Below are 11,785 nucleotides of genomic sequence, written 5' to 3'. Positions count from 1 at the left end.
CACACACACACACACACACACACACACACACACACACACACACACACTCACAAGCTACCAAATCAAAGAAAGTATATGCAGGAAAGCAGTGGCTAATTGAATTAATCCATTCAAGTTCAAATTCTCTTACTCACAGACCATCTGCAACCCTCTGATATTGCATGGCTTCAACCACGGTCATATGCCTGATGCAGGGTTCACTTTTTCAGCTGGCTTAACTGAGCTCCCACAATGCACTGGCGGGGGGGGGGGTGCTCCACCATACACTGCCAAGCCCATACATGTAAATATGCCCACTTAGCAAGTAAGTGCCTGACTCCCAACAGGCCTTGGGGTAACTTTCACAGGTATGACTTGGTGAAGGATATAAAACTCTCCTGTGGAGGTAGGGCTGAGCAGTTATTGGGGCCATGTTTGCCACTGCCTTAGTCAGTGTTTTATCTACCTAACTACGACTGACTATGGTTTCATGGTTCAGAATGTCCAAGAAGCAGTGTCTTCCCTTACTTTCTAACTCTTTCCTCTCCAAAAATAGTTTCCTTTATTAGACACCAACTGCATCCAATAAATGTGTCCTCAAAATGCCTGCGCCTGTATCAAACAAAACAACTTTTGTAAAATTCTCCCTGTTCACCCTGTGGTGTTTTTCCCTGCTGGAACTGTATCAAGCCTAGTTCCACCAGGAAGGCTGTTACCCGCCCCAGTAATCAAAGGACAGCTGTGTATGATGGTGATCTGAGGCAGGAGCTGAAGGGCTAGGGCTGGTCTGGCATGCCAACACCTCTGTGCACACTCTGAAATGCCTCTGTTTTAACCACCTATCGGCGTGGCTCTCATGCAGTATTTTCACTGGCAGCAGCTCTTTGGCTATTCTCCCCCCTTTTTCTAATCAGTGTCCCTAACTCCCGGTTCAGCCAAAACGGAGCAAACAAACCTTCCTTTCTTCAGCCACACTCTCTTATATCTTTGCCTCAGTCTCAAATTCAAGTTCTTGCATTGTCCTCCATGAAAGTAAGGATAGACACTGAACCAAGCATTCCGAAATCAGGGCTCTTAGATCCTTCCATCTACACCATCACAGCATGCTAAAGGCAAGCAGTTTAGACAGCAGGGCAAGGGGAGAGGCAGCAATGATTTTCTTTTAAGAGCTTTCATCATCTTGTGAGGCCAGTGCAGATTCTGCTCAACCATCATGACTACATCCATCAGAGTTCTGAGAGGCATTCCCTGCTGCCTGCTGGAAATACACCACTACCAACTGAGTGTGTAACTCTACTCCACAGCTAGAACCCTGGAACGCTGGGAGTCCCCGGAGCTCTGGGACTCTCCCTGGAAATGGCAAGTCATCCAGATCCAGAGTCCTGCGTTAAGGTGTGGCCACTTCCGATTAACGGGGTGTAAAAGAAGAGAACACAGAGTTGTGTGTGCTTCTAGGATGATTACAGCTGATGTAACTGTTCTCCTCACTTCCCTAATGCTGAGTCTTCCAAAATGTGCAGGGATAAGAGGCTTTGGGTCAATGAATGCATCATCTGTCCAAATTCATCTCACTTCCTGGACCACAAGATTAATCATCTGAGATATTGCAATGCTGCACAGGGCCAGGCTGTTAATGGTTATAAATCCTGAGGTAGGCCACCTGGTCCCACCCAGAAATGACAGACTGTCATGTATCTATGACCACTGACTCATTTAGTTATTCTATAAGCACTGGAGCATTTATTGACCACTAGGGATGTGCCAGATCCTGGTGAGACATGATAACAGAGATCAACCTGGCTTAGAGATGGACACACACTCTACTCCAAGGTCCCATTTAGAACAAGTTAGTGAAGGTTAAGGTTCGCTTCCACGCTGTGTAATAAGAAGGTTGACTTATTTTGCTAGGTATTCAAAAGTTCCCTCTGAGTGGTGAGACTTAACCCACCTCTGAATTCACCACCTAACCAAAGAGGAAGGGGACAGCGAGCAAAGAATCACAGCCTTATTGCTACCAAGAAAGGCAGGCTGATGTAGTGGTCGGCGCATCAGTATTTACAGCCTTAGGGGGTCAAGAAAACATGCTGAAGTAAAAGTTAACACAAAGGAGAATGGTACTAGTGTGAGTGTGGCCAAGGCACAGGAGATTATTCCCACCAGTGGGACCAGGTGGGAATAATATTTCACGAGATCATTGTCAGTCTCGAAGAACGCCTTTATTCTGTCAGGAGGTGCACTCCCTATAGACCAAGCAAACACAGACACAGAAGGAAGGGACCCTGGGACACATTAAGAATAACGAGTGTCCTAGGCTCACTACTTTCTTTGCTACAAATAAAGGGTTATGGTTCCTGACAAGTTGATTTCACCCCAGAAATTGAACTTAGGAAGAACTAAAGCATGAGCTGAAAACAAAACAAAATATAGTTTTTAAAATGATAGAGGGCAAATAAACAGGTCTGAGATGACGCTTACCTATGGTGCCCTCACTGAAAGGCTCAGGGTTGGACCAAACTCACCTTAAGAGGCTACGGGTTCTAGTCCTGCCACTTCATGTGGAGACCTTGAAGCTCATATCCGACCCCGACCCCTCAAAAAAAAAAAAAACCTGAAACTGAGAAAGTCCCTCTCGGACAGACTTGGCTTTCCCCAATTTTTGTGAATCATGTGCGGAGATTCCCCTCACATACTCTCGAATGCATGCTGTAAACGTGCCATTTCTAGCTCTAGATTAATTTCTATTCCATCAGTGAGAAAGATTTCCAGTGGCGCCATCCATCCTCGCCCTTTGTATTGTCTTTCTGAATCTTATACTTAGCCCTGGATTATGGAGGCTTGAAGTGTTAATGTTAAATCTGCTCTGCATTTTAGTCATCTGACCACAACTAAAATATGCATCCACTGAGGTTAGGGGCCAGGTGTCTGCCTTCTGCGGTGTAAAGAGCCAGGTGCACTGCTTAGTTGAAAATGCTGTTCGGTTGAAAGGGAAATGGTGGATAGGCCCACTGCTAACTCTTGTCATTCTTGAGCTTTCAGGCATGCTGCCTTTGCATCCTTGGGACCACGGATTCAGATCACACCGGGAAAAGTGAGAGTGTTAAAGTAGAATGGTTGCAGTGACGCTCCTCCTGAATCCAGGAGGGGGTTTTTAAGGCTGTTGGGTAAGCTGCTGTGAGCTCTGAGTACCACAGATGGATCAAACCCAGAGGACAGGCACCTCATGGCCTACCCAGAGCATGACTCTGAACTCTGGGAACAGGAGCAGTGCAAGCTTACTGTCTTTTGGCAAATGCCACACTTTATGGTTTAACCACAAAGTTTCTTGACCTTTTAACAAATGATGGCAAGTAATTTGCTGTGAAAATGAAAGTTACATTCATTCTGGGTTCCTGGCACTTAACAAGGAGAGGTTAATGCTAGAAATTACTTCGACTTCACAAAAACTAATCATGGCACCTCATTAGTGTTAGCTCTTAAAACATCCAACTTAATAGATATTAGTGTGTACACATGAAATATTTATTAGGCTTCTACCACATATTTGCGATTTTCTTAGCATGACATATGAAGTAGATAAATCCTTTGTAGGCCTACAATCAGTTAGGCAATATGAAAAAAGCTACTAACAAACTACTAACGAATTATGTTATTAGGGTTAGTGTCATGTCATTGCAACTAAGTAGGTTGATACTGAGAACTTGTGGGGAGAAATTTAGATGCTGAAGTCCAAACTAATAGGGCTAGGGACATCTGCAAGGCACTGGTCAGTCACATTGTGTGTGTGCATACGTGTATGTGTGTATGTGTTTGTGTATATATGGTGTGTGTGTGTGTGTGTGTGTGTGTGTGTGTGTGTGTATGTGTATGTTTTAGCTAATATATTATTGATACTTTCTCAAGGATAAAAACATCTCTAAATATCTATTTCGGATAAATTTGGCTCCAATGCTAACTTGTTTTCTAGTTCAAACCAGAAGAGCAGTTTAAAGTTGGAATCTTCCAACACATCGTCCAGCAAAATCACACAGTCCAAGCACACTTGAATCTTCTCCCTCTTTGTATATCAGGATTGAATGTGCTGATAAGATTGCCTTATCCTGGCGTTTTCTTGAACAGCGCAAGAACTATGCAGATAAAGCAAGCAAATCCTTCCACTCCTACATCACTCTAGCAACATTTGAATTGCCAAGACGAAGCAGATGAAATCAAATGGGTTTTTTTTTTTTAAAGCATAACTATTCAGATAATTATTGCAGCCTTCCACTTCGATAAAGCTGTGAGGATCTGGTCTTACATGACTTCCCATTCATAAACAGTACTAAGGAGACAGTACCGAGGCAAGGTCCTGAGAACACCTGCACCGCCACTAGCACCACCTTCTGGCCAGCCCAAGGCATCAGCATATACACTCCAGGGCTTTTAGTGACCAGGTGAATGAATAGCTAAATGTTCAAAATTCTTATTTGGGGGTTACTCATTCAGTTTTGCAAAATACTTTTATCTTAGAAGCACATTTTTCTGATTTCAGAAGAATTTATTTTAAGATTTAAAATGAAGTGAATTCCTTTTGTATACTTATGATAAACTGACCTATATCTAACTTTTTAAGAAGTACATGGTGTTAAAACGGAACACACTTTGAACAGCTATTTATTCCAAGATTTCTTTACTCAAGTACCACTTCCAACCTAGTCCTCTCTATTGCTCCAGAGGAAGCTGGACTGGGGCTAACTCCAGATAGACTGATCGTCTCCTCTGTCCTCATTCCTCAAACAATCCCCAGTTCTCCCTTTCATGGGCACAGGAAGGCTTGGTGAAAGACAAGATGTTACCCTATAAAATTACCCTTTAGGCAGCACCAAAAGTCACTGAGGCAACTAGTCAATTTACATTCCACACCCGGTGGTCCAGGCTTCCAGTAAGGTCAACCCTTTCCAATCCTTGCCTTTCCCCTTAAACCAGGGACGTTTATGTCAGCAGGGGGACTATTAAAGGAGCTCCCTTCTGCCCATATGAATGCTCCTTTACTATGTGCACAGGAAGGACGGTGCTATGACAGTACGGTAGAGCCATCTATTCTAAGTGCCCAGTATCAACCATATGGAGAACTAAAGTTGTTCCAGTTCCTAGATCTCCGTTAAAATATTCCAAGTCCTTGCGTATGCCACTGGCAGTCCATGGCAAACACATAGTGGGAGACAGGTTTACTATGTAGAACCCCAGGACTTTAACTTTGGCAGTGGATTAAAAGTCTGGTTTTCCAAACTAATTTCAATGGGATCACCTATATGTTCTAGAACGTTCTCTCCTTAGTGACATTTACAGAAATCACGTACTTGTAAAATACAATGGCTTAATCAATAACACATCCTAAAATGTAGATCTAGAAATTAAAACTCAAGAAAAAGCTAAATGAAATGAAAAAAAAAATATCCTGAAAATCCCTGTGGACTCGCAGTAATTAGAAAACTATGGAAACTCTACAAACTGCAAACAATAAAGGGAGGGGCATGTTTACTCGAAAGCTGAAGAATGAGTCATTGATAAAAACATTTATGGTCAATAAAGGTGCAGAAAACTATGCTTAGAACTAATAACTGAATATAGTGTAGGGTAGGACCACCTCAGGCATCACTTTCAGCACCAAAATCATGCCACCCGCACCCCTCCTTTTGTACTCAAAAGTACAAAATGTGCTGCGAAAGGTGCCATAGAGCTGAAGACAGTCATACATAACCTTTTATCTATCTATCTATCTATCTATCTATCTATCTATCTATCTATCTATCTATCTATTTTAATAATGCAAATGGAACACTATGAATCTTGCATGTCTCCAAATTGCTACCGTGAAACCCTGTGTTCTAGCTCGCTTTCTGCTGCTGTGACAAATACTATGACCTAAAGCAACCTCGGGAGGGAAGAGTTCATTTGGCCCAGAAGTCACTGAGGGAAGGCAGGGCTGAGGCCAAGATTGAGACCTGAAGGCAGGAACTGAAGCAGAGACCTAGGAAGAACACTGCTTGCAGAATCGCTCCCCACTGCCCGCTTTTGCCCTGCTTTTTAATACAACCCAAGACCCCCTGCCTGGGGTGGCACTGCCCCTCCCCCAGGGCACAGAGCCCTCCCACATCAGTCACTAATCAAGAAAATGATCCACAGACTTGTCCATAGACCAGCATGACCTAGGCAATTCCTCAGTTGAGCTTTCCTCTTCCCAGGTGACTCTAGTTTAGGTCAAGTTGGAAAAAACTAACCAGCCCACCCTACTACCGACTTAGGGTGTGTAAAAAGTCAAGAGATTTAATCATAACCTGTTGCGTTCTAGAGTTCTTGACTAATTTCTTACATTGTACTGAATAGATTATAAATTTGCGTTTGAAGTGAACCCTTTTAGTATATGGAAATTAGATTCGATGTAGTGTTTTGCATTATGTAGATGAAAATGTATGTTTAAGAGAAAAGCAATGCACAAGCATAATGTATTCCAGAGAGGGCCAGTATTTCAACACCCGGCTTTCCGTAATTTCTACTGTATGTCAACCAAATCCCTAAGTAAACTAGATACAGAGTTCTACAAAGTTGTTTCAGCTTTAATCAAGAAAAGGAAATTAACTTCATTTTGAAAAAAAAAGAGGTTTAAGACACCGTTAGTGTCAGGATTTAAAAATATACATTCGAAACTTTTGTTTTTACATTATTGTACACAAAGACTTTTAAGAGCTCAGACTTTCCAGATACAAGAATTGCTAGAAAGTGACTTGGAATCACCCTCAGACAATAACTGCCCGTGGTTTTATTTCAGGCAATGGGCTTGTGCCAGAAAGGACTGACTTCTTGATGAAAAGAGCACCGAAAAGTTGTGAGATTTTTTTTTTTTTAATCCATGAGTAAAAATCCTCCCAAGAGAAACTGTGCTCATCCATCTGCCACCACACAACATGGACAACTAAGAAAAAGTGGTGTTTAGTATTAATTTGTCTTTGCTTTTCTGCCTTTGAGTGATTCCAACTTTCATTCCCAGCTTGGAGTGCCTGTCTGCCTCTCATCCACAAAGCATACTCCACCCCCTACTACAGAAACATGGTATTTGCTTTGACCTTGATCTATAGGACCGGATTTGGCAGGGTTCAGTGGTCCTATTTATGTTTAACTAAAACTGTCACCTGATACATTGCAACATACAGCCTTTGTGGTCCAGCTCCGGGGACACAAAGTGAGTGGGGCTCTGGGAGACAGCTGGGGTGAGGTGCCCACTCCAGTGAGAGAGCTAAATAAAGAGAAGCACACTTCACCACCACAGTACTCTACAAAAATGAAACATTAATAAAAAAAAAGACTAATTGGGGAGGTATTATGAAGACAACTGCTTGCAAAGAGCTCATTGACTAGTCTGATTTTTTGCTCACCTCTTTTGTCTTTCTGACCCAGTTCTTTAATATCATCATTAGCAAGCCAGTCCAAGCAAAACCTACTTTGCTTGGTGCTTTGACACCCACTTGTTGAAATGCCAGGCAAGGCATATGTTAAAAAAAAAATTAAAAAGCTCACTCTTAATGAAAGCCAATCTGAACTCATTTAACTGCCTCTGATTCATCTTTCTCCTTGGAAGCTAATTCTCAGTTGTTCTCAAAGAAAACATCAGATCCAATTTTAATTCACTAAATTCCACCCTCATTTGGAAGGAAAGAGAAAAGAAGACATAAGAAGTAAATGAGGAAACTGTGCATTTTAAGTAGGAGATGGGTGCTTTGAGGGCCATGAGCATCCACAGAGGGCATGCTGCACGGAAGCGAAGCCTCAGATCATTCTTGTCATTTTTTTTCTTCCCCACAGAAGTTTAACATATGCATTTAGCTGCTTTTAATGTATACTTTCCATGTTGCTGTATTTAATCGGAAACCTGACGGTCTTTCCTGTGGACCATACTCCTTATGAAAAACAGCTACATTTTAATTGAGAAGTTACTATGCCTGCCCTCTAAAACTCATTTAAGAGACATTTAAGACATGTCTCTCTTAAAGAAAGTTATAAATCAGAAAAAAAAAAGCATATATATTTGAGTAACGACAGACAATGTGCTCATTAAATAATTAATATCTTCTGCTTTGAAGGATAGCAGGTACACTTGCTTGCAACCTGGGCACAGCTCTGGTTTTCTGGGTAAGTTCTAGCTATCTGTAACGTGGGAGCCACTGCTTTGTTCCAGCCCCGGTGCCATTCTCCTTTCATGCATGTCACAACATGTCAATCTTCTTAAGGAACAGAAGAGTTCCTGTTGTTTGAGTTAAATACATCCTCGCTCCGAGACAAGAATTTTAGTTGTCTATTGAAAATGACTGCAAGTCGGTAAATCTAAGTCACCACCTCCTATCTAGACTGCCATACTGCAAAGCTCCCACATGCTCGAGATGGAGCCCTTTAAAGGTCAGGTGGGGTGGGAACAATAAAGATGAGGCTGGATGAAGGTGAGAGGCTGCTACTTCTACGTGACAACTGCTAAGAAGCTACTGAGAATGTCTTCTGATGACCACTCCTTACCATTTTGAGGATCTTAACAGTCTTGCTCTTCTATTCTCCCTTTCTTCAGTCCAGGGAGACCAACCTGCAAAATACATTGAAATACAGCAGACACACTGCTTCACTCAGCAAATGCAAAACGCCTCCTCAGGGGTCACAGACAAATAAGCACTCTGTGGGCTGAAGATAAGTTCCACGCAAGCAAATTATCCTAAACACTGGAGTCTGTGAAAGGGCTTTCCAAGCGGTCTACAGGTTTACATAGGGGACAAAGGAGTCCCTGGCTCAGGCTCTGCAGTCCTGGGCTATTCTTAGTGTCTGGTTCATCTTTAAATTGCAGTTCAAAAGGTTTAGCAACTTAAAAGTAGACCCAAGTGATAAAAATAGATTGTTTTCTGGCTGCTCTTTGTTCCCAGACATACTACTGGCAGTATATTTGCCATCAAGACAGCAGAACAAGAATCAGCTTTCCACCGTAGTGTAATGCCTCAGAGTGGATATTTTTGGAAATGGCACTGCATTACATAACCTTCCGTGTTTAAAAAAAAAAAAAAAAAAAAAAAAAAAAAAAAAAACCTACACAAGGGAGAAAGTCAGGAATCTACACCATTATGCCCGGCTCCCTAAAGCAGATAAACATTAATGTAGGCGCTGCAGTGGCTCACTCTCCACCTTCAGTCCATCAGAACACAACTCTTTTGTTGCTGTAAGTTACGGCAAAATTAAGATGAATGGAAAAACTAAAAGTTCTCCAAACGGGTATCAGAGGCACTTAGAGTTTTCCCATAATGTTGTTAATAGAAACGTAAATGCAAATCAGGCTATGAGCAGCACCAAGGGAAAAAAAGTAGTCATTTTCCCTTAATGATCCCGCACCCCAAGTTCAACTGCTTCATAAGAAAATACAGAAGAAAAAAAAAAAGTGTTGCAAGAACTAAAACATAAAAAGACCCACGGCCGCAGCAGCAACATGGAAAGAGTAATTAAGTGTAAAGGGTTTTTATAAAGGGAGGGGGAAGCTTGCATGCACCAAAGTGCATTTAATGCACAGCGACAAAACAGCTCCTAACAATGAGCAAGAACAGAATTAACCACACCAGCAAGCAAAACCCCACCCCTTCACAAAAGAATTCATTTCTCTTAACTTGTGCATTAAACAAAGGAGAGGGGAGTCAAGTTAAGTCCCAGCCTTAATGCAGCAGGAGCACACGGACAGAATTCCTCCAAGGTGTCAGCTTTAGCTCTAAAATTTAGAGGGAGAAAGCATGAACTCTGCAAGGTTGAAGGGTCCAGCTTAGAGCAAAGGCAAGGAATCGACACAAAAGAGAAAGCAGCGCTCCCAGCTGGGGATGAGAATGGCATATACTTACAGACAAAAGCCCCGCTCCCTGCTCACTCTCTCTCCTCTCTACACCTGAAACACAAATGTGGGTGAAAAAGGGCATCATGCTAGAAAGACAGCTGAGGGGGGAGGGGGAGGGGAAAGGGGTGGAGGAAGAGGAGGGCGGAGGGGGAAGGGAAACAAAACCCCAACCCGCTTCACTTCCAAGAAGTGTAGCCTCGGAAAAGGAGGGGAAGGGTTCCCTGCCTTGCGCGCTCTCTCCAAGAGTGTGTGTCTCGAGTCTCTCTCTCCCTCTCTCTCTTCCTCTAAATCAATCTCTCAGTCTCAATCTCAACTCCTCTCTCTCTCTCTCTCTCTCTCTCCCTCCCTCCCTCCTCTCTCCCTCCTCCTCCCCCTCCCCCACCCCTCCCACCTCCTCCCCTCTCTTCTGCTGGTGTACTAGCGAACAATGAGCTAATTCTGATGGAGCTGGCGTGGAGCCAGCGCCCCAGCCTCGCTGCCACCGCGGAGCCAGACTGCTTACTCGGCAGGAATCGGCGGCTCGCGGCCCCGTGGGCGCGCGGCCAACCCGCGCGCGCGCGCTCCCCGGGTCCCCCCGCACCCGGGCGGTCGCCGCCGCAGGGCACGGGTCCCTGGAAAGGGGTGGGGGTGGGGGGGCTGGAGCAGGGATGGGGAACCGCGCCGAGCAGCCCCGGGAGCGCAGCGCACACTCGGGCGGCTTCTCCGCCTCGCCGCGCGGCGGCTTTGCAGACAAATAAGGAGGCGGAGGCGGCGGTTTGGGGGCGTGCCAGGCGCGGAGGCGGCCCGCCAGGGAGAGGCGGCACAGCCCTACTGTAATAATAAACCTGCGGCCGGGGCATTTGAGGGAACCGGGACAGCCACGGCCCCGCCGCCTTCCCTTTTATGTGCTTGTCCTGAGCGCAGCAGAAAATGGTGCCCACGGCAAGCGCCCGGGCGCGCGCGGAGGTCCCTGCCCTGGCTGCTCCCCGGCTCCCCACGGCGCCCGCCCCCGCGCGGGGGAAGCCCGGGGCTGGAGCCCGGGAGCCTGGCGCGGCGGGTCGGAGGCTGCGGGCAGGAGTGCACCCAGGCACGCGGTCGCGTGCACAATCACACGCGCGCACTCGGACGCTTTCGGTCCCGCGCGCCCACCTACTGCAAGGGGAGGCGGCCTGGTGGGTGCAACGGGAGGCGCTCGGCCCTGGAGCTCTTCTTACCTTCTATGATTACAAACTTCTAGTGCTCAGCCCCTGTAAAGCAACTTTCCTTAAGTTGTGGATTGCCTAGGGGGAAAAACGGTTTGGTTTTGTTTTTAAATTCATGTAAAAAAAAAATCGATTTTTTTTTTTTCGTAGTAATGCAATAGCTCAAAATGTTGCAACAAATTGGTAGTATTGCCAGGACCGAAGGATATCATACTATGGTAACTGTCAGACGTTTCATGGTGAAGATTAGTTCCTAATTAAATTGCTTGGGGTGCGGGTGGGGAAGATAATAAAGGTTCCTAATGTCTTCTACATTTGCTATCTATATTTCATCCCTAGTCATTAAAAGCAACGTTTTTCCATTTTAACAATGAAAAGACACATTTACAAAACTCAGTTTTAAGCCATATGTTTATAGAAAAAAAATTTGTTTAAAGTCAAGCACTGGATACAGAAATAGCAAACCTTGAAAAGTAATCGTTTACAAGCATAATTCTAAAATAACTATAGGCTTATTGGGAGACTGGAGTGCTTTTCAAACTACAAAAGCCACGTTAGCAACAAGTACCTCTCAGAAGGACGTAAGGGAGATACTCGGGAAGCCCAGGTTCTTCGACTCTGTTGAAAATAATTGACTGTCATTTTTCCAGGAGTATTTCTGGAATGGGAGGGTGGGAAATACTTGGGAAGGGTGGCTAAGATCAAAGGGAAGAAACACAATTCATAGAGCTTCCCTGGAGCA

The 11,785-nt window shown here is 44.5% G+C and overlaps 1 protein-coding gene across 2 annotated transcripts in view; it reads right to left on the bottom strand.

The window, feature by feature from the left end:
- Nucleotides 1–11,074, bottom strand: part of Nrep (neuronal regeneration related protein) — a 27,012-nt gene extending 15,938 nt beyond the window's left edge. The window contains exons 1-3 of one of the 2 annotated variants that reach the window (XM_055625736.1): nucleotides 11,056–11,074; nucleotides 9,870–9,913; nucleotides 8,521–8,584 (exon numbers count right to left, since the gene is read on the bottom strand). In XM_055625736.1, the coding sequence (XP_055481711.1) occupies nucleotides 8,521–8,523 (3 nt within the window). In that variant the 5' untranslated portion in view covers nucleotides 8,524–8,584; nucleotides 9,870–9,913; nucleotides 11,056–11,074. Of the gene's footprint in view, nucleotides 1–8,520; nucleotides 8,585–9,869; nucleotides 9,914–10,364; nucleotides 10,559–11,055 lie in introns of those variants that run through there. The other variant, XM_055625735.1, reaches the window with a different exon arrangement.
- Between the last annotated feature and the right edge of the window lie 711 nt (nucleotides 11,075–11,785).

This window comes from Psammomys obesus, unplaced genomic scaffold, assembly GCF_907164565.1.
Source record: "Psammomys obesus unplaced genomic scaffold, mPsaObe1.curated_primary_1811, whole genome shotgun sequence".
Taxonomy (NCBI): Eukaryota; Metazoa; Chordata; class Mammalia; order Rodentia; family Muridae; genus Psammomys; species Psammomys obesus.
The sequence above is the reverse complement of the archived record's forward strand: the minus strand, read 5'-3'. Positions and strand labels throughout refer to the sequence as shown.